Raw genomic sequence first — 26412 nt, 5'->3', positions numbered from 1 at the left:
TCTTAGAGAACAGACCTCGTAGGAATCCTGTAAGGAGTCCATTAGGTCGTGATAAAGAGCTCTTCGACTTTTTCAGCGAAATAATAAACTATTAAGACGAGCTTATTGTTTCTTCTGGATCTCCGTTTTGTGACGATAAAGTCGGCCTCAAAGTATCTAACGAGCCAAATCATTAGGCTCGACCTTTATTGGCTACTTAATTTCTAATTTATGAAGGGGTCATCCCATTTAACTCCACTGCTCGGGTCAGGAGCTCTGATTCACTAACGTCGTTTATTTGGGGAGGAAAATTGTTTATCTTAGAAAATTGTTCATATTAGAGTTCAAACATAAGCTTGGATTTTTTCTCAGGCAATAAATACATTGATTGAATATTTTTTGTTTGAATGAATTATAAGACAGAAAATATTATCATCTTTCCCGAATCTTCAATTGAGTCATCACTTTCATACTTAGTCTACACGAGCACAAACTTTATGTTTTGGCTCTCTTTTCAACATACGTATAGAGTTTACCATGGTTCACGTCTCATTATTTTAGAATTTTTTAGTTTCTTTGAAACATATTCGAATTCACCTGAATGGAATTTTCAGTAGAATATTATAATTGGTTCATTGCATTGATGATTGAAAAATATTGAGATAATGTGACATCCTTGTCTTGTTAACTGAAAAAACATTTCTTATTGAATCCTTCAGTAATTTAATGCCCATGAAATGGAATCCACTCTTATATTATTTTTTTCCGAAGCTGCATATTATTACTGAAAATTTGAAAGTCGTTTATCTTTAATTCCCCTAATTTGACATATGCCCAATTCATCCTTTTTCTACCAATAATGATTCGAAAGTTTAATTGAGAAGTACCTAGATAGCATGTCACAAAATACACAAATTTGCTTTTATTGCTATTTCCGATATCAATTGCTCACAAACGAATGTTCGGCTGTATTTCTATTTATAGAAAATTGTTTGTCGTGTGAAAAATATGTCGACTTTTATGCAAGCTATTTCACTTACAAGATAAGAGGTAAGAGTGGTACTTATTCTCTCCTATACTCCTATTATTTGTGATGAAAAAAGATTTAATCACTCAAGTAGTGTCAATCGTATCCAAGTTTTCATCATTTCAAGAATGATATATTACCTAAGTCTGGTGGTATTGATCACAAAATTTCCACCAGACCAGTCATGAGTTGAATTTGAATATAATATGATTCAGAATATTAATTGATATTCGTAATGTGCTGCATTTTTTAAAAAATATATTGAAAGTCCATTTAAGTGACACTATATTGTAGAATATTTGAATATTAGAATATTGTAATATTATTGCAGATGTCCAAGGTCCAAAAATCGCAATGCAAATTCAATTTCTTCATTCGAATCGATCCTCACAAACGTTGTAGCATTTTCGTTGTTTCTTTTTGACAATTTTTGAAGGCATTTCACATTATCTCGGGTAACTTCCAATCTCCAACTTATATTTATACTAGCTTTCGAATATTGAAGTATAGTTTACTAGAGCATTGTGGAGCCCTTAAACGTTGAGTTGTTTTATGGTATTATGGTATATGGTTTTTCAAGGTGATGTAATGTTTGCAATCTACACAGTTAGCCGAATCTTGAGCATGAATACTGCCAGTTTCACTTTTTCGACTTGAGTATTGCCTGTGTTGCACAACTGGCAACAATCCCCCAGACCAATTTACCAGATTCATCTCACTGATTTTGTAGAGAAATTAGAATAAGTTTTTGCTGCTAAAGACCATACTCTCGAGTTCCATGCTCCAGAGGAGGATTGCTTGTTGCTTGTTTCACTGTTCCACACTATCTGAAAAATATTGCTGATGAGCTAAAATTGATGGAAGATAACTTGAAATACACCGAACTAGAACTACGAACAAGCAACGAAAAACTTAATACTGAACAAGAGATAACTGTGAGGCAGCAGAGGTTTGTTTCTAAATTCTAATACAAATGCGTTATTTTATACTACCAACCTAAACCTTCTCCCAGCGAAAACTAAACCTTGTTTGGAAATCATCCTCAACTTATTACCAGCCTTAACAAAATCAGATGGAACCCTGGCAGCTTTCATGATTAGATGTAACACAAATACATGATTTGGCAGTTATTTTTTACCAAATCGAAGTAAAATCATTACAACGATTATATTTCCATCAGATCTCACAAGAGTCAAAGCAGACTATTCAATTGGACTCCTTCACCAGTTTCATTTTCGTACTTGAAGGCCACACCGGAAAAGTTTCATGGAAATAACTTTTGATGAAAGATGTTATTAAAAGTTTTGGACTATGAAGGTAGCAGTGTCGATGAGAGCAGTGAGCAGCCCTGGCCCTGGCCCTTGAGGGGTGGGATTGTGGTGGTGTGGGGTGGGGTAGGGTGATGGTGGTGGGGGAAGCCGCGCATCTGACGCTGATCAGTTGGTTGTCAGACGTGGCGCAGTGAGCAGTGAGCACTGAGCACTGAGCAGTGAGCTAGTCGGTGGTGGCGCGTGATGAACACCTAGTGGTGTGTGCATGTGCTGGTGTCGTGGTGTAGTTGAACATGGTGTTGGCTCGGATAGGCGGTCCACGCCTCGGGCAGCCCTGAGGCTTCTTCTGGATGCGTTTCAATCTGCAAACGTCAGTACCTACATTTTTTCACTATATTTTAAAAGTGTTTTAAATACTCATGTATGTTTAGAAAGTTTTTTAGCGCCCAATCTTGTTTAAAAGTGATAAAACTTTCATAGATTCAATTGGAACCCAATTTTAAGGTGATGTTAGGCTACTTGGATTTTTCCAAAACAATGAGTATGAAATCGGTTGTATCTCATGGATTTTCCAAACATGATTGAATAGGTGTTAAATAATGGGATAGGAATATTCTACAAGTGTTTCAAATACTCATGTACCTTCAAAAAGTTTTTTCAGTGCCCAATCTTGTATAAAAGTGATATTTTCATAGATTCAATTAAAACCCATTTTCATTGTGATATCAGGGTGAAAAATGGATTTTCCAAAATAATGAGTGTAACATGGATTTTTAAAAATGATGGATGAAATGAAGTGTTGGATTGAGTTATTTAAATATTGAGGTGATACTTTCTCATAATAGCCTATAGAAGTTTGACTCTTATTGGTAATATTTTGATATCTATTCAAACCAAGTAATTCGTTTACCATCCGTGGATTTGTATGGAAGTGAAAATAACCCACTTGAAATTTCGTGAAAACTCCAAATAGTGAATCCCTACTAATGTCTAGAAATTTTTATCGATTTTCTCTCATGAAATGTGAAATTTGAAAACCACTTTGATTGGGGAAATCAGATAAGAAAGTTTCCGTCATAACTCTAAATATCTATGAAAATTTGAATTTGGAAATATGAAATTTGAAACTACATGAATTGAATCTCAGAACAATGAAAATCGGAATGAATTGTCTAATTGAAAGAGGAAAAATCAGTTTTGCATAATATATATGTGAAGTTCGATAACTTTTTTAAATTGAAGAAATTGGAAAAATCATAGATTTTTTTTATAATATTGCAAATCTCCAATTTTGTTACCCCCGTCACGTTTTAAAATTTTTGTAAGTTCGTGAAAAATTAATTTATAAATTAATTTCACCTATGTCATAACCACCAGCTTTATCAAATCACTCAAAATCGTTTCATTCTTTTATCGTAATATATTCTGACTGTTGACTTCGGAACAATATTGATTGCATGAGATTACCATCGTTGAAATCCCGATTCGTTCGTTTTCATTTGGTGTCCCGTTTAAAACTTACTCTAATATTAACTTATTATCAGCTGAATAATTCTGATCAAAATTATTTAAATGATCAAGACTACACGGGTCTAATTGTTTAGATTGTCAAGAAATCGAAAATCTGCTCGAAAATAGGAACAAAGAACTCGGTTTGCGCTTCAGTCCGAAGGTGCTCCAATGCATCCCTTAATAAGGTATCCCACTGAGACATCTCAATAAAATGTCTTTGTTGCAACGCGAGTTCCTTTTCAAGCAATCCCTTCCCTCCATCATTGACATGCAGTTTGATCAGTTAGAACTTGAAATTAAATTGGATTTCACATGAATTTCATTATTGATATTTAGAATAAGCAGGTCTAAATAAAGACTAAATGGAAAAAAATCGTTCATTGATATCATTAAAAATATCACTCAAACCGTATTCAAAATGCCCACTTGATTTCCCAATGAAAAATACTTAATTTTCAAAGATTCAGAAGATGAACCCGTAAAAAGTTTCTCTCCTATCATACTGATGTGATGACACTTATAATGAATTACCTATCGTGGAATCTTGTTGTTTCCTATAGACGTTTATATGATTTAGAGGATGAAAATTTGATTCAAGGTCAATGATCAGTCATGAAAATGACCAAATTCATGAGTCTAATTCTTTTAATTGAAATTGGAAATTAGCATTAAATTTCACGGCAGAATCCATAATAAACGAGTGCTTCATATTAATCTCGCATGTCAAAAAACATCTGTTCAATTGGGAGATGTTATCCTCCAGCTTGAGATAAGAATATTCTGTTGTAAATCATCTTCAAAATTTATATTTATTGGCTAAAAATGATTACAACAATCGTATCAAATTCAACAGAAAAGGAAAGTTTTTCGTACATCCATGTTTCTCAATCTGAAATTAGATTTGGAATGTAATGATGTGATTCAAGCAAAAATTATCAAGTGTGATCAAACTTATATCGTGTAGTTGAGAAGAAAATGAAGCGATGATTCAATGCATTCCGTTGTCACGACTGACAACGTGAGTAATGTCCTCTCATGATTGTCGACACTCGTATCTCGTATGATTCAAACTGTGATGCCGAATCATCAGATAAGATTCAGCCTTGCATTTGCATTAACGAGTTGTTTGACCTTATCACCAGATTTAAGCATATGGGATTCATTCACCTTCAATAACAATAATTTTCTGAACAATATTTCGTTTTTAAATTCGAGGCTACTTATTGATACAACTGATATTTTTCACCCTCTTACTTTTTAGAAAATGATTGCTCAATTTAAGGAAATCAGACTTTATGGAAAATTTAACCTTTATGGAAATGTGATTAACTTGGGATGCATAGATGTAGAAAGTTGGGAAGATGAAGATTACCCTCAGTTTCATGCAGAATCTGTCTTTTGAAAAAGAGAGAAAATTACCAGAATCTTGATACGTGGTTTTTTAAAAATGAATATGCAATATTAAACAACATTTTAGACTGAATATTACTTGCTTCTGTTTATTGAAAATTTTCCATTACAATGCCTATTTCTTATCATTATGAAATTTTTTTGTGAGGGAAACTGTGATTTATTCATACAGTATTAATCAATTTCGTGGGCCCTTATTTGCAATCTCTTTCCGTGAGTTTGAAAATGGCATCAACACAGAGAACTGTGCACCAAATATAGAAAATGCTACTCGGTTTTTGAGGCCAGATTATTTATGAATTGAGAGAGGAACAATGGTTTGATGAGATTTTGGGTTGAGCCCTTTGAACAGGGCCGGCAAGTTCTTTCCAATGTTTGTATAGGACTATGGCTTCAGCCGCCAGGTTGTAAATATTTTCGGAAATATTTTTCTCGGTTTCTGTGGACTAGTATTGTTCGCCCTGCGGTCCAGCTTTTGAGATAAAATGAGATAGACCACGATCAAGTGAGAGAGAATGATATTATTTGAAAGAGAGGGATGAGACCTTCCTCTGATTTTCCCATCCATTTGTTCTACCTGACTGGACATTCTGGGATGCAACAAATCAGTTATAGAGGCAGGCACCACACCGCACGGCACAGCACGGGCACAGCTAGCCAACTTCCACTGCACAAGCAATATTACATAATTAAGTTTCGACTCCACAGCTCGAGATCATATTAGTAGTGACCAGACTTGAACTAAACTCCCTTCGAATATCGCATAATGACTTATGGAAATCATTCCAATATATTAAAAAGCCATTAATATCTTGCACTCCACTTATACGTTGAAGAAGACAGGATATTAAAAACACTGTTCTCGAAATACTACCATTAAGATAGTTGAGTGTTCGCGAACGGTAGAGTCTTTGGGATAATATTAGTGAATTTCTTATCATGATAAATCACTGTGTCTTGAGATGACCATGAAATATGAGTTCAACACCCATGAGATGGAAAACAATGCTTGTCTTGGATGGAAATCAATGAAATAACCTTTGGTGAGAAAGTGAAAACTTGTAAAATATGGTAAATCAAACTCTGAATGAAGATTTTAGTGATTCACAGATAAACAATATGTGCTAATAATTGTCTTAGTCATACTTATGCGATTAATGGTATCCTGCATGTTTGTAACTTCATATTTATTATAATGAATTGGAGATTATCTGAGGGAGGATCCATTGACACTCCTATTCCTTATAGAGTGAGACTGATTGGCGCAAACATTTTCAAACGTAGTCAATTCAGTCAATCATAATATTCTCATATTGATTTAATTTGTGTCTTCTCTCTTCTTACAAGAGAACCTGATATAGCTTTCTTTTCAGATCCTATTTTGAGGAGTCAGGGAAGTTGATGTTGAAAATCACTGATCAGAGTCTAGAATATAATACACTATAAATATATTCAGAATTAAATGTTCGCAATCGAGCTCTCCAGGCCGGAGTGTTCACTAGAAACAAAATTAATGAAATGCAATTTATCATATAAAAATTAAAATGATAAAAATTGTGTTGGAGGGATGATAGAAACCATTGGTCGTTCTACTACAAGTGAACACCGTAATTCATATGAGCAGGAAAATACGTTTATTGCTTGTCAAGTTTGCCAATGGGAATGTCCCCCCCCCCAACTGAGTGGAGCTGCACGAGTATGAAAATTCAGAATTGCTCGTAAACTTGTTTTGTTTTGTTATTATGATACTGATTATACAAAAGGAATCTGCTGCTCAAACAATAGCAAATAAAATTCAAATGAACTCTGCGCTCTTCAATACAAAATGATGGATTAGACGACACTCTACGGACGAAGAAGTGACAATATCTACAACTTAAATTCAGAAAGACCAAAGAAAAATAATAGTTTTCAAGTTATAGTGGAATGGACGCTAATAATTCCGTAACTATTTGAAGAAAATTCGTTGACTGTGAATAATAATTGATTGAGCACAAAGATACATTCAAGAAGTCGATTACAATTTTTCCGCTAAACTAATAGAGTTTCAACTCAGTTATGCTTTTTGAAACTTATGGGAACAATAACCTGTTAAGTTGTTGACGTAATTTGGGCGAAATTATCTCACAAATGAAATGATGTTCGGCAGAACATCAGTTTTTCACGGGAAATTTAATGCGAAAATTGTGTTTGTTGTATTTTAGCAATTGATGCGAGTTGTGAAGTGTATATTTGGTTTGTGTGGAGGGAAGAAGCTTTTTCTAAAGAGAAAAATGATAAAATGTGAATATCGGTTGAGAATGCCGAAGGTGATTGAACCACAAACACATAGGTAGTGTTATCGATTTACAAGCGTGAAGATAAGAGCGTATGTGTACTAGAAACGTAATAATAATTGGTAAACAGCCTCCACAAATGAAAGCTGCTACAGAATCGTATTGTTGTTGTAATCAGCACCGTGAAATGTGTTCTTAGCTGAGTTGATAGCGTTATTGAGTGATAGTAGAAAGAGAATTTCTGAACTTGAATAGCTAGCAAGACTAGTGCTTATCTAATCGGAATCCGAAAAAATTAATACCTCACAAGTTTTTCACATTACCATTTACATACGATAGTTAATACATGCTACTTCCTACTTCAGTTTGAATTGATGAATTCTTTTGTGACAAAGGCTCCTTCAAACCTGGCAGTGACTCCAACTGATCCCTGTTGTTTTTGAAAAGTATGATATCATTTCAGTCACCTTGCATGAGGAGTGGAACACCTTGAGCTAATTGAATTTATGATTCAAAGAGAAACTTAGAAGACTTGTGAGAGTCCTATATCCTAGCATTGCAATTTATGATTTCTTTATGAAGAGAGGCTTCAGGATATGTGGAATTTGAAAGCTGGTGGAAACACACACGACACGGATTGCACTTAAATAGAAAAGGTAAATCTATAATCGCTAGAAGATTAAGAGATATAATAATGAAACCAAGACAAGTAACAGTAAATATTTCGGATATTGTCGGTGAGCAAATGAGGGTAACACGGAATGGGCCGGAGAACTTGACGAAACCCAGCCAGAGTTGGGGAATTGAAATTCCAGTTGTGGAAAATGGAAACCAAAGAAACTCTAAATGTTTTTTAAAGAAAGGACCGCTAGCCTCAATAGCAATTTGATTTACGTAACAACTTGATTTACGTAACAATGGTTGAGGTTGAATATGTAGATATAATCGAAATAGGACTTTCTGACCATTGTGCTCAAGTTGTGAATTAGGCTACTCATTGGAAAACACGGATTAAAGTGATGGATATCTCTTCTCATCAAGAATATTTTCAGAGGATGCGAAACAAAAATTCTACAAATGCCTTATTGAAGTAGACTGGTCAACAGTGATTAATAATGGAGATTGTGTTGATGAAAAATTCAATCATTTCTTGACTATGTATTGTACAGCATTCAGTGAATCGTTTCCAATTGTTTATCGGAAGAAGAAAAATGACAAAAATAGAATAAAATGGACATCACCGCTACTAGAATATGCTTGTGAAGCTAAAAGAGACCTTCTACTACTTGCGAGAAGATTTCCAACTGAAATAACGCATAGGGATAGACTGAAGGACTTATCACCAATGATAAAACATTTAATTAATTCATCAAAGCAAGCTTATGCAGAGAGAATGCTTGAGTCATCAGATAATAAATCTGAACTAATTTGGAAACTAATAAAAATGGAGACAGTCACATATACCGTGAAAACAAAGTATCCGAAAGCTATTAATGGAGTTCAAATCGATTCAATTGTTGACATACCAGTTATGATAAATGAGTACTTTATAAATGCTACCAATGAAATTCCTCAATCTAACGTATCTTCCAAGTACTTACTGTTAAATGTTAAGTATGTAGGCGCTAAATTGGAGAGATTCCCTGAATTTACAGAGGACGAGGTTTCTTCAGCTATGAACAATATTAAAAGCAAAATTTCGAGTGGAATGGATGATATTCCAAGCTGTATATTAAATGAGTGTTTTGATTCAATAAGAAGTGTAATAACGAAGCTTATCAATCTATCGTTCAGCTCAGGAAAATTTCCCTGCCAATTGAAAGTGGGCAAAGTTATTCCCATCCATAAAAAAGGATCCACTACAGAAGTGAGTAATTTTTGACCAATATCAGTCACGAGCTCATTTGCCAAGTTGCATGAGAAATTGGCTATAACTACCATTTCAAAACACCTTGAAGTTAACAGAATTCTCTCCTCAAGGCAGTTCGGGTTTCAACGTGGAGAGTCGACTATTGATGCAATTAATAACTTCTTATGCCGAATATACAAGTCACTGGATAGTGAAAAGAAGGCTTTGGGTTTCTTTATCGATTTACAACAGGTTTTTAATAGTATTGATCATGATATTTTGATAGAAAAGATGCAGCATTATGGATTTAAAGGCTCAGTATTAGAATGGTTGAAATCATTTACCACTGATAGAGTGCAGGTTGTAGAAATTGAGGACAGAAAACAAAAAGTAGTGAATCATAAGTACAGGTCGAAAATTTGCCAGATAAAAAGGGGAGTACCACAGGGAACAGTCGTTGGTCCGATATTGTTCTCATTGTATATAAATGAGTTACCAAGTAATGTACTTCTTGCCAGTAGCATTCTATTTGCAGATGATGCGAAATTTCTTATTGTTGAGAATGATCTGCAGCAATTGCTGGGGCAGGGAGAGCACATCACAGAAAGGATCGAGAAATGGTGTAAGGCAAATAAACTGAAAGTCAATGTCGAGAAGACCTGTTTTATGGATTTTTCTATTATAGTAACACCAACCGCCCGGAATTCTCTAATTTACTAAATTTCAAGTTGGATTCAAAACAAATCAAATCTACAGCTGCTTGTGGTTTTCTAGGAATCTAGGATGACTCTGGATTGAGGTGGAATTAACATGTGGACGAGGTCGTGAAACGACTTAGTAGGGCAACATTTGCGATATCAAGATTAACGACGAGTCTGAACAAGAAAGTAGTATTCTCGGCTTATTATGGTTACTTTCAACCGCTACTGACCTACGGCTTGATCTTGTGGGGCTCATCAACTGGAATTGTCAGAGTGTTCAAGGCACAGAAGCGAGTGGTTAGGATGATGCTGGGGAAACCTCCCATCACCCCTTGCAGGCCACTGTTCCAAAGTGCAAGAATTCTGACGCTTCCCTGTCTATACATAATCGAGGCTGCACTACATAGAGCTCAAACATAGAGCTTCCTGGGCTAGAGGATTAGATATACACGGGTACAACACGAGGTCTGGGAATGCTCTAAGACTAGATGCTCATAGAACGTCTTTTTACCAAGGCAGTCCTGATCACATGAGCAGGAAAATATTGAACTCTCTCCCACCTGTTATATCTGAGATTGACTCTGAAGTTTTGTTGGAGATTAAGTTGAAGGATTGGCTGATCGAAAAATCCTTTTACAGTACAATGGAACTTTTTGAATTGAGAAATTATTAAAATGATGTGATTCTTGTCATCGAATTTAATTATTTTTTGTTATTCAAATATCTTAATTTTTTTACAATGTAATTTACCAATGTGACTATGTATTTGATTTGTGTCAATATTGTATTATTGTACAATGCATGACATCAATAAAATTGAAATTGAACATTTATTTAATAATATAAAATTCTCATAGAATTGAGAATAACATTTTTTTAAATTGAAGCTTCTTGGAAGACTTCATTTGAAAACGAGAGACAATCATGCCGAGATGGATGCATTCAAATAGAGTGGTAATCGTCTGTGGTAGAGAGACACACTTGAACTGTTTACTGAGCGAATAATGTGAGCTGTCGTGCAAGTGCCAAGTACCAAGCATGGGACGACGATAGCACTGTTTCTGGCTGGAAGCAGAACAGACTCGATTCGCAAACTGATATCGGCTCACGTCTGTTCAACGGCGTTATCAGCTTCCGAAACGTTCGAATTCACGTCAAATAGAGAGATGAGAGTCGAGAGAAGCATGCCACGCTTGTCATCATTTCATCACATACGAATAGATACAAACATCCACTGAAAGCCTATTGTATATCTGCGAAACTATATCCATATGCCAATTCAATAAATCTTGTCTTGTGTTAATTTTTCTCTTTTTCCGTAAACAACATCTTTCAGGATAAAATAGTTCAATACTCTAGTTTAATCCTGTCTTCTTGTTTATTGTTCTACAGTCTTCATTATCGCCCAGTGTTTAAATTTCCTCTCTCCGTACACAAAGAATGGCAGCCTAGATAGTGCTAGAACCAACCTAGAATGATAGTTCAAATCCAGGAAAGTTATTATTTAATATTGATTCTCAATTTTGCGTGTTTGTCAGAAAACGTGTAGAGAGTCCAAGATCATGCTCTCTTAAAAACAGTGCAGAAAAGCACTGATAAAAGTAAGAGCAGGGTGAAGTTCTGAAGTTGCAGTTCTGAATTGTTACGGATCACAGCACAGTTACAGAAATGGAGTAATCAACAAACATTTTTCATCATTCTACGAGTAATACATTAACTATAGAGATTATAAATACATATCATAGAGATTATAATGTCCAATGTATAAGGCAGGAGGAGATAATTCAGAAAAAGCATAATTCATAAAATATGTTTCATTTTTGAAAAAATATATAAATATTGAACATTTCCAACTACTCAGTGCGCTTATATTTCTACATTATTCACTAGTCTTGCAATCCCCATGCCAAATCCTACAATACAAAGAGAGGGGTATTGAGAATATTATTAATACAAAGAGAGCTTTAGAGAGAGGTCATTCTTGGGATCCGATGAAATAGGTAGATAGATAGATGGATGCCTTTATACTACTTTATTTATACACTTCAAAACATTTCAAGTTGATGCATTACGAAGGGCGAACTTGAGGTAATAAATGAGCTGAAAGGAATGGACAAAGACTAGTATGAGTGAAATAACAATTTGATAAGATTATATTTTTAGATCTTCATTTATTTATTATTTCAAAGTAATAAAGTGCACTCTGGATTGAATCATGCAATTACAATCTCACAATTTTGTCATTCATACTGAGTAATCTAAATCTATAATGTATTCGAAAATCAGGAAATCATGGGTGAAAGAATATGACTATGGCTCATAATTTAGCTGAAAAAATGAGCGAATACACTTCTTAGAGCTTCGATTATCAAAGCTTATTTTCTTCGTGTGATATTTGGAAATATTTTCTCAGATACATTCTTTGATGTGAATTTCCTGTAGGTAGTTCCAGTGGTTCATTGACTTCTAACATTCTTTAAAAATGTGACTAAATCTTAGATTTTGAGAAATAATCTTGTTTATAGTAGTTGTATCATATCTAGCTACAGTACAAGTCAATTGTAAATTTCAAGTTCAAAAACCTTTCAACAATGAACACGAAACAGTTCTTCCATTATTTAACAGTACTCGTGAACCTGCACACTGTTTTGTTCAATTTGCCTTTCTTAAATTAGATATTATACTATATGTATAGGTTATACATATACTATATGTATATGATATTGCTATATGTTCTTTTTTCAAATGAAGTATAAACGATTAACAAATATAGATTTGTTGAACTGCTAAGCCTGTTTAAAAAACATTCAGCTTTTAAATATTATGTACACACATCTAGTTTTCTTTGTTTAGCTTGATGACCTACTTAATACAATTTTCTCCAAGTTTTTAACAACTTACAATTATTCACATTCAGTGCTTTTGTCTCCACTAAATGTTCTTCAATAGTCCTACCATGAATATTTGTAGCAATAACTTGACAAATAACTGTTGTTAACTATTGCTAATAGTGCTTTCCAGATGGAATTATTATTAGCCAGTGTTAAAGTTCTACAATTGTGAGTTCGCCAGGAACTGGACAAAAATACAAGGAAGAACAATAGTATTGTAATTACATTCTCTCCAGAGACAGTTTCTTTCAAATACGGAAGTTGACCTGGAGAAAGTTGATTTTCTTGGTATGAGATTAGAGTAAACTCAAAGGGATTCCGTCACAAGCTAAATGACATAGATATAACTTATCACAGAATTGGAATTTTTCATTAATCCATCAATTTGCGAGCACTTGTTGATTGTAAATGATCATAAAACTTGATAATATTCTGCGTATTTTGGGAGCTCAGCCATGATAATACACTAGAACATTCAAGTCAATTGTACTCAATTCATTTCCTTATTTCTATTCTATAATCAGAAGCGTGTTATAAGTTTGGCCATAAAATTAAATTGACCTCATATTTTTCAATAAATGGGAACTATCATTGTTACAGCAGCTAAAATAAAATTCTAGATTCTGTTGTGAAACACTATACCATTCATTTTTTTAAACCTTCACAAGAAATCAATGGTATTGAAAAAAGTATGATTTGAGTACTCACATTAAAAAAAATCCCTTCCCGAAAAACACGTGAATTTGAAACAAACTTGGAATTGAATTGGTTGTTTCTTATCATTGCTGCCATTCTATATATTTTAAGTAATTTGAAAAATCTAATCACTGAGAGTTATTGTAGATTCAAATTGAAAATCGAAAACCTTGCAATAAGTTGGAATACCATCTTTTTCGATAACATAATAAAGAATGAGCTGGTAGAAAAATTGTATAAAATTTTGTCCCACTTTTCTAACAATCTTGAACTATTGTTTAAAAAATTGACAGTCTTGAATCATTCTCGTTCCCAATATGTCTTTGGAATAGGGAAACATGTCATCATTGATTCTAATTCCTTGACATCTTGTTACAATGGAAACCGAATTCATAATGGAACTTTGCACTGGTTATAATTAAAAGTGAAATTTTAATATGCAAGTGGTATGAGTGATTGTGCTAAAGGGGGCTGGAGTTGAGGGGTGAGGGGTCAGTAAGCTATGTGATCGTGGAATCGATACTGAGGATGTAGGTCAGGACTTCCCATCCTTTGGCATTTTACTTGTGGCCCAGACGGCTTCACAAGTCCTTTTATTTGTGCTGGAGAGTCATTGGCAAAAGCTTAGCTCTCATAAGGGAGAGCAATTCATTCCGAATCCGAAAACGACTGTGCCGTCGCGGAATATATTGGTTCTGTGCAATTTAGTTGGATTTCTTATTTATTCGTTTAATTGTAATGAATGGAGACATTTTCCTTGAATAATTAATTCTAGTGATCCAGTATTGATTTGAAAAGTCTCTATTGATTTGAAAGATGTCAATAATAGAAAACACGGCGTTTAAGAGTTAAGAGTAACATATATTTAAAGGATATTCTAAGGGTACTTATCTTTAGAGTATTCTTTTTCATTTGGACTCATTTCGCCTCTCCTTATCATATTAGTATTCAAAAATGGTGTTTATTATTTTATTTTCTCATTTCTATTTTGCATCAAATATACGTGACTAAACTAGTTGAAGGCTCTTCATGGGTTAATTCAGTGAGCTTGCTTTTGTATATAAATAAATAGAATATATAAAGGGTACGAACAGAATGTCCAGGTCAATATCGATATTGAATATCAAAGGTGGACGCAAACAGATCGTCATCGGACGAATGGCATGCATCGGACGGATCGGACGATTAGATTTGATGTATTGTTTTCAATTGGAGTGCGCATACTTATACAATGCGGAAAGGTATGCGCACTCCAATTGAAAACAATGCATCAAATCTAATCGTCCGATGCGTGCCGATGCGTGCGCCTACCTTTATTATCAGGTCGGATGATATGATAGATTTCAGCTCGCTATCGACCTGAATATGGATTACAATATCGATATCAATTACTGCAAATGCTTTTATCACTGCACAGCTGTTCAGTTGCATCGATCTTCACGGCGACTTACTCATTTTGTTCGCACTTCAACACTTTTTAAAAAATCTGGTGTGGCGCACTCACACAACTTTCCTTGCCGTTATGGAAATTGATCACCTGACGCTAGTGTTCCCGCGCATCTCAAGTCTACTTATAAACCAAGATCTGAGCCAGCTGGTGACAGGGAAATTACGCTGGAGACATACGAGGTCTGCTATCTCTTCATAATGAATCATTTAATAGAATCAACAGTTGCCAGCAGTTTGCAAATGGATATTCACATTTTCTCGAATTTTGATCTTATTGTCAATTTTAGGTGGAAATTTTACTGAACATTAATTTATTGTAGAGATTTTCATGCTCAATCTTTTCACTCAAAATTTTTTGTTTAAATTTTATTTGACGTCTGATAATTGGGAATCTAAAATCAAACTTTGCATAGATGGGGCGGAGCTCCTGACAGATATGGGACTTGTGGCAGTTGATGGAGCTTATCAATGACTATTTTAGGTATAAATTTAATCAAAATCGTTGGAGCCGTTTTTGAGAAAATCGCAAAAAACCCTGTTTTTGACAACATTTTCTCTATTTTAGCCGCCATCTTGAATCGCATTTGATCAAAATTGTTCGTGTCGGATCCTTATATTGTAAGGACGGACCTTAAGTTCCAAATTTCAAGTCATTACGTTAATTGGGAGATGAGATATCGTGTACACAGACGCACATACTCTCATACACACACACACACACACACACACACACACACACACACACACACACACACACACACACACACACACACACACACACACACACACACACACACACACACACACACACACACACACACACACACACACACACACACACACACACACACACACACACACACACACACACACACACACACACACACACACACACACACACACACACACACACACACACACACACACACACACACACACACAGACCAATACCCAAAAACCACTTTTTTGGACTCAGGGGACCTTGAAACGTACAGAAATTCAGAAATTGGGGTACCTTAATTTTTTTGGAAAGCAATACTTTCCTTACCTATGGTAATAGGGCAAGGAAAGTAACAATAGATAATCTTGATTATTTCGATCATCACTGAAGTGTGAAGGCACTATATCTTGGAAAACGCAGCTCCCGGTGTACAGCTAGCAGCTACCAGAAATTATTACCTCTGATTCAATGCTTTTAACGCTTTCAAATATTTTGTAACTTTATGGCAACAGTCAATACCACGTAGAACCAATCAAACTACTCAATAATAGCTGAAATGTTATGTAACTGAAGAATGTTTTCACGATTAATGACGACTCACAACATCAAAATCACGACAAATGACGAAATTCACTAACAACATGTTCTGTGTTATCAGTTATCTGCACACTACAAAACTCAGAATAGTGTACTGTATACATTTCAGACCTTGAAGATACATTAGCGAAAGCAGTCTGAGATTGTAAATCTATAAAAAATCCACTACACTGGGCTCCTCTCGTCTTATCTTGACAGCTGTAGAAGTGATTGAAGAGATTCAATTTGTAAGCACTTACTCATTCATAAGGCAGTAAAAGGTCTGATGGCCCTATGATTATGTAACTGCTCACAAACACTTTTTGGGATTCCCAAATACTGGAAAATCTAAGATAATGAAATATTGAATCTAAGGCCTATTCATTGTCATCCATATTACCACAATCAGCCAAATGATGTCTACATGGGTTTAAAAATATTATATGAGCAGCTATCAAGGGTTTTTTAATCAAGGATCATCAATAGCTTAGAGTGTTATCCATAAATATCCATTCATTTTATCGACATGTTATCCATTAGAAGTTGAATTTGTTCTTTTCATTCTCAAGTTCTAAGAATGGATAGTGCGTTTTTGGATTAAACTATTATTTGGATCTTTGTAGGTTGAAACTTGAAAAAACGCAATGGATGATATCAAATTACAGTTTTTATTGTATAATAAGTTTGATACTTTATTAAGTAATATACAAGTAGGATAATAATTTAAACAAATAATATTACTTGTTTAGAGGGCATTGAACTTGAAAATGTTACATGACAACTTTTTCTTCGGACGATCTGTTGAATTTGTTTTTTGTTGAAGTTGTGTAATTCTGAATAATAATTGAATTGAATAATTTTAATTGAATCTGTCTCGTCAGCCATAATATCCGATATTTAGTTCGATGGAAGAATAATCAAATCCAGAATCCTATTGACGAGGAACATCCTCAGTTCATTTTCTATCATTGAGAGGTTTATACTTGACCACATTTCTAGTGGATGGTTTATAATTATCATTATCGTCTCCGATATAGTCTCCAGGAAGATCCTCCTCCTATTCGGCCCTACCGATAATCTGCCCGTAATATTCCTTTACAGAGTGGACGGAATCAGAGAAACATCTCAAGTTTCGAAAATAACTCATTATCATTATTTATACTTCGTTGATAAGATTGCTGTCAATTCGTATGGTATTGAACATACCATCGCATTCCAACACATTAAAGCTACATCCGACATGTTTGCGGCATGAGTAGAACTATTTTGATCTTAATTCGAAGATCCCCAAAGAGACATATCCAGTCTTTAGATACATACTACCTGTTTCAATATAAGCTCTAGCCTTTAGACTACTGTTCCATACTACGATCACGATTCCAATAAAATATTACTCAAAAATTTTTGGCGATTAGAGCATGTACTGAAATAATGGTTTTCTCTTTAAAAAAAATAATTATATAATTTCCTAAAAAGGAGGTAATAAGAAGGTTGCCCACGTCGTTGCCTGCGACGTTGAATATTCAGTTTTGACACTTGAAAGAATTATTTCTTCATCAGTTTCAATATCTTTTGGTTGATTGGCATTAAGGTGGGAGACTGACATCTTTGAAGGATTTGTATGTTTGAGTAAGACGAGAGAGGCTACTCTTATAGTAGAGGTGACGTGAACTTGAAACCAATTGGTACAACAAGAATGTACCTACTCAGCATTAATCTACATTTTTATTAAATACTCAATATTTCCAATGTTCTGGGAGTCTATTGAATGTAATCATTCTATTATATTCGGTTTTTAATCAAATCAAATCAAATTCAAAATTCTTGGTTTATTTATTCCTGGACTGAAAAGTGGACTCAAATCAATTCAATTGGATAGAAAAACCTATCATTTTTATTCATTCATAACTCTACCTTCATTGTATTATCATTCATCCCATCATCATCACCTAGGCTTAAAATAATTCTAGAAAGTCGCGTTTGTAATATAATAAATAAGAAAAATAAATTGAACATTTTTCTCTAGTGGTCTTCCATCAACAAACAGCTCTCCTTTCTTGCTATTGATCATTTTCTTTTTTGTTCGCTTTCATCTGGAAGAGAATGGCATGGCCATGAAAGCTGAATGAAACTCTGCAAATACTGATTGAACCTATTGATCATTATTTAGTCAGGAACTGTATTAATGAGCTGAGTGCCAAGTGGATAGTGCCAAGAGTCGATGCATCCATCAATCATGGTTTGCATTATGGTGATGTTTGTTATAGAAATTGCTGGCTAGTTATAAACTCCATGAGCATAACGGGATTGAGAACAAGGAAATGAGTCTGAAATCATCATCATCATCGATCATTACAATCAATAGAAGAGCAACTGAAGTTTGATAGCAGTTGTTGCATAACAAATATATGAAGTGGAAACAGTTATTTATGGTATTGATTATTTATTTGTGACTGATATAGCTCCTTGCTAAATCGCTAACAACAATTAGGCTCTAAATTCATGTATGAAGGATAAAAATATGTGATTGGAAAGACTTTACTAGTATATCATGAAATTAATAATCCTAGCCGCACATCAATATATTTTAACTTCCTATATTCTATTCTAATATATTTTTGAACATTCCATAATTCTCCATATAGTGATGATTTTACTGCAACTGAGAAATACATAAAGATTAGTTCAGGAGTCTCAAGTTTAGAAGTATTGATTTTCTAGAATCATGGAGCTTTTTCTCTCCCTATACGTGCCTTATTGGAAATATATATGTGGTTTATAATTTCATCTGATTTATTATTTATTCTAGAGAGCTCTATTCTTCAAAACTTCTATAAAAATCAAGAAGGAATAATTCTTCTAGCAAACTCAGATAGGAGAGAAGGAATTAGATTAAGAGGACTGAATGAGGTTTAAAAGCTTTGAATTGCACCAGAATGCAAAGAAAGCGAAAAAAGCTACCTGGAGGGGTCAAGACCCTCAATATTGGGTATCAATGCAAAATGCTCTTACGGAATAACTAGTTGCCCTCTGTAGCCTAATGTCAGTAATCTCCCATGCACGGTGAACTAGAGAAGTCATATGAATCGGCTTCTAAGGCGAGTGCCCTTCAGCTTTCAATTACCTCGTGTAAGCAAGGGCATGAGCAGAAGTCGTTACGACACGCTTCGCGAATTGAATGACGTTATGAAACAGTTCGCAATGTGATAATGGGAGGGCTGTTTATAAGTTTGAAAATCGGTGGTGACTTTTAATCGAGGGTTTCGATTTTTGAATGAGGGGCGTCGACATGGCAAGCCAGATGAGCAACGAGATCATTTCATATTCGATTATGGATGGCATGTGATGCTCAACGTGGAGCAGTGAATGAAAGGGGAGATGCTGCCACAGAGTGAGTGAGTGAAAGGGGGTGATGCTGCCCCGTAGATACTGCCGACCGGTTTTTCTCTCAATTCAGACATTCAAAGCTCACTAGCCAACCCTACGGTACTGCACACACAACCAGAGCAGCCTGCCAAATAAGGGTCTCCAAATAAGGAGCTAATAACCTGCCAAATAAGGGTCTTGGAGGCGATGTCCCTCAACTCTCAATATTGTCCCGTTATGTGGTCCAGATGATGATAGTAAAATGATAAATACAGGAAATTTCTCCCTCGTCTTCCTCATAGTAGGGATCTGGATTTGCCAATTCTTGCAGAATTGAGCTCACTTTTCTACACTTCCCGTCATTGTAATATTTTTTACAGTTTCGCTTTACCATATCAACTATTTCAGCTATACTTTGTAGCAGATCTTCAACTTTTGTCAGCAATTTACATTGCGCGTGAACTGAAAAAATCTTATAAAGAATATGATTGATTGGAATCAAAATTGTTGCTAATATTGAGAAGACCCTAAACAGGAAATATTGGAAATGTAGAATAAAGCTGATGGAAGTTCTAAAGGTTCTTGAACATTCACGCCTAAGTTTGAGTGCTTAGCTGAAGTTGTGTACTATAATATTTAAATAACGGTTGATAAGCAGGTCAATTGGCAGATAATAATGCGGTAATCCACCTGGTGTATTACCTGCAGACCATATATTTTATGTCCAATTACAATGGTGCTGGGAGGTCAAAAGGATGTTTGAATACTACAGAAGACTTATAAGACTAATTTATTAGTTTGGATAAACTTTCTTTTCATAGAATAAGTGTGAAATTAAAACCAATTCGTGTTTGAATGAGTATGATTTCATAATGAAAGGGAAGTTTTCCAAAAGAATTCGCGACTGCATGTTACATTCCGCTATCATATATTATTCTCAAGCTTCTACAATTTAGAAGATTTCTCAGATCTCCTCTTGTGAGGCTTCTTCTATAGTAATTGAAAAAAAAACTTTGTGCTAACGCAACAGAATCCATTATTAGCGGTTTGATTTTGAAGCAGCCTATTCAATCAGACTTATTGATCATTGAATAGTACGCTACATACATTTTCTCTTTCAACTCAAACCACCTCGGCCATTTCTAACAGGATGACGAAGGAATTTGTGGGCATCTCTGTGTGGCTCGTTTGAGCAGTTCCCACTCGTTATCCTTATTTGCTAAGTTCGAGTACAAACATTTCATACAAATATTTATTGACAAAGGCAGTTACTTTGAGGAGCTTTAGTTAAGTTATACATGCAGATATACTTAGAACGTGCTAATGAGGTATGGCGCCAGCTGAATACAAACCTGTTCAAATGGAAACTCAGGCACTTTGTCGAATTGTTTGAAGGAAAACAGTTTGAGACATGAAGAATATTTTGAGTTGACAAAGTTCACTTCTTTATTAGGGAACTTTGGATAGATGAATTCTTTGAATTGACGTTGTTCATAAATGTGAGATAAATAAATACAGTCGAGTGGATAGTATTCGATTGCTGATCGACTCTATTCATACACTAATCAAGTATGCAAATTTTTACATCTTATTCCATGAGTGTTAGCATCAGTCTATTCTGAATCGTTTTTAGAATGATTTATCAGACATGAATCCAGCTATAGGATATCAAGAAAATATTTCTGGCCAATTTTTTCATATTGAAAGAAAAATATCAAGTGAAACGTTTTCCCAGTTCAATTTTCATTGTACAATGAGAGTCTGAGAAGTAGAATTATTAAATAAATCTTAAAAATAATAAAGATCCATCCTGCTCAATTTGGGAACAAAATTATAAAATAAATAATCTATCATTGAGTCAAACAAGTTTGAAATGAATGAGTATCTTTAAATTATCCTGGTTTCTATTCTTTGACGTCATGTAGTGGGCAATGTGCAGGCTGAAGTATCAAGATGCTGGGAATCAACGCTTTTTGATCTCAGATTAGAAAAATCTGGTGTGGTACACTCACACAACTTTCCTTGCTCATTGAACTACAAGCCTCATTCTCAAACGAGAATAATTTAGGGGAACAACATAATGACGATATTGGCGGCAACATATTTGCAACTACGATCAGACTACTGTATATTATGTGTATATTATAATTGTTTTCAGAGTACTTTTTCCTTTGTGTAAAAGTCGTCAAAACAGCTGTTCTACAGATGAAATATCTTGACTATGACTGTGTTCTTTTTATAAACTGCTCTACCTACCTCATGCACGAGAAGGAGGTTACAAAGTCCATTTCTCAAGAATGGACCCCCCATTAGTTTTCCAGGAAAAAGACTCATGCCAGTTGATAGAGCTGATAAATAACTATACAGGGTATGAATTTGAAAAAAAATCGTTAAAGCCGTTTTTGAGAAAATCGTGAAAAACATGGTTTTTTTAGTAACTGTCATTTTTCTCAAGAATATTATGGAGCCATATTTTTATCTCTTTTCTGTATAGGGCTACTTGTAATATAAATATAAAGAAAATAAAAATCTCAGTACCCTTTTTTTGAAATATTTTATCACTACATGTTTCGGACATTTATGCCATTTTTATTTTCTTTATATTTATATTACGGAGCTCCTGCAATTTTCTCAGAAATGAGACTCATGTCAGTTGATAGGGCATATGAATAGCTGTCCATGGTATAAATTTGAAGAAAATCGTTAGAGCCGTTTTCGAGAAAACCGTGAAAAACATAGTTTTTTAGTCATTATCCGCCATTTTTCTCAAGAATATTACGGAGCTCCTGAAATTATCATGGAAATGAGACTCATGCCAGTTGATAGGGCTTATGAATAGCTATCCATGGTATAAATTTGAAGAAAATCGTTAGAGCCGTTTTCGAGAAAACCGTGAAAAACATGGTTTTTTAGTCATTATCCGCCATTTTTCTCAAGAATATTAAGGAGCTCCTGAAATTATCTTAGAAATGAGACTCATGCCAGTTGATAGGGCTTATGAATAGCTATCCATGGTATAAATTTGAAGAAAATCGTTAGAGCCGTTTTCGAGAAAACCGTGAAAAACATGGTTTTTTAGTCATTATCCGCCATTTTTCTCAAGAATATTACGGAGCTCCTGAAATTTTTCCAGTAATGAGACTCATGCCATTTGATAGGGCTTACGAATAGCAGCTATCCATGGTATATATTTGAAGAAAATCGTTAGAGCCGTTTTTGAGAAAAACGTGAAAATCATGGTTTTTTAGTAATTATTCGCCATTTTTTCCGCCATCTTGAATTGAATTTCTTATTGTCGGATCCTCATGGTATAAGGACCTTAAGTTTAAAATTTCAAGTCAATCGGTTAATTAGGAATGGAGTTATCGTGTTCACACACACACACACATAAACACACACAGACCAAAACCAAAAATCATGTTTTTGGACTCAGGGGACCTTGAAACGTATAGAAAACTTGAAATTAGGGTACCTTAATTTTTTTTGGTAAGCAATACTTTCCTTACCAATGGTAGTAGGGCAAGGAAAGTAAAAACTAGTGGAACCACTGGTGCACTCTGCACTCTGCACTGTGAATGATTAGTGATTCGGACGCCCGCCCACATGCTATTTGCTTATAGCTGTTTCGATCATTGCAACAAAGTTCGGCTGACCAATTTATACCAGTTGCTATTTCCAGGCACAGGAATTAATAAATTGAAGGCGTTCAAGAACTGAATTTTCCACACCAGTTTTTCGTCGATAACGCTGGGGAACCAGTTATTAGCTAACTGACAAAAAATTGACCCGTGCTTAGGGCAGTCAGCACGCTAAGAGGCTCTGACACCAATCATGATGAATTTGTACACAGACTTCGGAAAATAAATGCAAGCGATTTATAATCATGTCATGGAACGGCATTCACCGAAGCCTCTAGCTATTAATTTGCGTATGAGAGTCTGTTTATTACCGAAATATTATTTGAAATAATTTATGTCATTTTTCATTATAATAGATAATAAATCAGTTAATTTACTCTGTTAAAGTAAACTGTTTGTAGATTACTGACGCAATATTTTCAATTTCATTAAGAAGCGAACAGTATCCAATGGATTGACACTGGGAACTACAATAATGAAATACCTTTTCCTATAGTGAGGTCCACTTTATAATGGCAGTGGATAAAGATAGGAGAATAGCGATGCCGATTCTCTGCATCAATTAATCATATTTCTACACTGTCAAAAACATAATTGGCATCGTTGTGAACCTAGAAAAGGATAGTACCACCGGCTTTGTCAAATGATAGACAAGTATAGCAAAACCAATGTTGATCAAATACTGTCATTATAACGTGGACCTCACTATAGACAAGCTCTATGTTGAAAGTTCAAATCGTCAAGTTAATAAAAACTAAATGCAAACAATAAGCTCATTGAATTTGGTTATAGTTTTCCTCGATTTAGTTGATAAATGCTCCAAAGGAGCAAAGTAGTTGATAAATGCTCCTATTTATTCAAATAGGCCTACCGGTATTTGAATAATAAATTAATGTGACAAGTGGAGTAGTTATCGAACATATTCATGAGTTTGATATTTTAATACTGGAAACCTAGACATAGTCATAATCCAATAATAATTATTGTAATTGTAGTTGGGATTAAAAGTGTTCACAAAAAATTCAAGAATATTCAATTCTTCTTTAGAACAATTTTTGTAACAGGTCAAGGAGTCAGGAAGGGTCATAGTGTAATATTTTTCTGCCTACTACCGGATTTGTTGTCTGCTCTTTTTCAAATACTTATGAGAATCACCATGATAATTTGAACTACTAATAAGCTAGGTAGGCCTAGCTCAATCTTTTATGCTTGAAAGTTAAAACAAAATTGATTTTATTGAAACTTTTACTCTCACATGAATGTTCCATAGTAAAAGAAATAGAATTTTACTGTGCTGTGCTTCCACTAGCAATTTGCTATTTTGAGAATAGAGTGAGACCTGATTTTGATTTCAATAGTCAATTTCACCTCAATCTTTTCAAAGACTTATTTCAATTATACTGGACTAGTGCCAGTTGTTCCCTTTTATTATTTCATTACAATGGATTATCATATCCATTTCGAATTTCAATTGCATATGAATCAGATCCCATTTACTTTCACGCCTGCTTCGTGTTTTCATCTAATGATAAAGCCTGATTACAAGATATATTACCTGGAGAGAATCCAGCTTATTAGATAGTAACTGATTTATGACTTCAACCGGTTGATTATTAACTCTCACAAAATGGTTATTTCATCCAGTTAGTCTTGTTATTTGTGATTCTATATTGACTGTAATATACTACGCTACAACATTAACATACTATCTCTTAGTAATGAAGTTGTTTACTTGTTTTATGGTGACTTCAAATTCCATGAAACTGGGCAAATCAGCTCGAACTGGTTTCACTTAAGAATCAAATCCACATGATTTTGCGGTGAGTTTTCAATGTAATTCAGGCTGTTTGATTGGAGTGTAGGCCTATACGGTACTCATAATGTAATCATCAAAATATCAAACTCTATCCAGACTCTGATTCTATAAGAGTCTTTGGTTCGTCCTCCAACTGCTTAGTCACCGTAATTAAAAACATCGAACTACATTAGGACTGGTATAAGTGTTTGTCTATATCATTTGGGACCAAGTACTATTATAACAAACAACATTCTGGGGCTAGAATTTTTGGCCGACTGCTCTTAATCCTAGTTTATTGTTATTACAGGCGGCAAAAAGTTATCTCTGGTGACGAAGAAACTCTAAGTATCTTTTTTTACTATTAGATGTAATTTTCCAGAGCAGAATACTTTGGAACATGAGACCACTCTTGAACTCAATTACTTGTTGAAGTATGTGTTCTGTTGATTTCGTTTATTTAAAAATAGAATACGATCATGCAAAGATTACATCTCTCGCTGATGGAGATGAACCAAATGAAAGCAATAATGAGTTGAATCAATGAGTTTGATTCAGACGATTATATAATAATTGAAAATCAGCCTTGTTCCATACTGAATGTATTCCGATTAATGGAATCATCTCAAATAATATTACATTTCATTAGTCAGGAATTTACTATTACATAGTTCATTCTTCGCTGAAAATCTTCGGCTCACAACCAGTGAGTATAGAATGTTACATTCGTGTGAGTAGAATGTCACTGCTCACAACACACACAGATTTGCAACTCGAAGGTCAACATTTATTGAATCCTTGAAATCATTCATCCTTGAAATCTGTAGTTGTTCTCGAAATGCAACTGTAAAAATGTTCAATGATAAATTCAAAATCACTGAGGTATTCACAGTTCAAAAATATGAAGGAGAGTCATCCGACTACATGTATCAACAATTCCCTCTCATTGATTTATCACTTCCATTCTCCTTTCCCATACTTATTTATATTTTATTTCAATATAAGACTTGAATGGAATTATTATTGAAGTCATATCTCATGAAGTAAAGGAAAAATCTGACCTAAAATCTATATATATATATATATATATATATATAATATATATATATATATATATATATATATATATATATATAAAAGCGAAATGGCACTCACTCACTCGCAGAACTAAAAATCTACCGGACCAAAAACGTTCAAATTTGGTAGAAACAGTTGGTCCATTAGAGGCGCACTAAGAAATCTTTTAGCGATATTT

At 34.5% G+C, this 26412-nt stretch overlaps 1 protein-coding gene across 2 annotated transcripts in view; it reads left to right on the top strand.

The window, feature by feature from the left end:
* The first annotated feature begins 2440 nt into the window (after positions 1 to 2440).
* LOC111044550 (fibroblast growth factor 18) overlaps positions 2441 to 26412 on the top strand; it is a 105491-nt gene continuing 81519 nt past the window's right edge. Inside the window, exon 1 of one of the 2 annotated variants that reach the window (XM_022329729.2) lies at positions 2441 to 2647. In XM_022329729.2, the coding sequence (XP_022185421.1) occupies positions 2628 to 2647 (20 nt within the window). In that variant the 5' untranslated portion in view covers positions 2441 to 2627. The remainder of the gene's footprint in view (positions 2648 to 26412) is intronic. The other variant, XM_039427202.1, reaches the window with a different exon arrangement.

This window comes from Nilaparvata lugens, chromosome 4, assembly GCF_014356525.2.
Source record: "Nilaparvata lugens isolate BPH chromosome 4, ASM1435652v1, whole genome shotgun sequence".
NCBI classification, from domain to species: Eukaryota; Metazoa; Arthropoda; class Insecta; order Hemiptera; family Delphacidae; genus Nilaparvata; species Nilaparvata lugens.
This window is presented reverse-complemented; position numbering and strand designations above follow the sequence as displayed.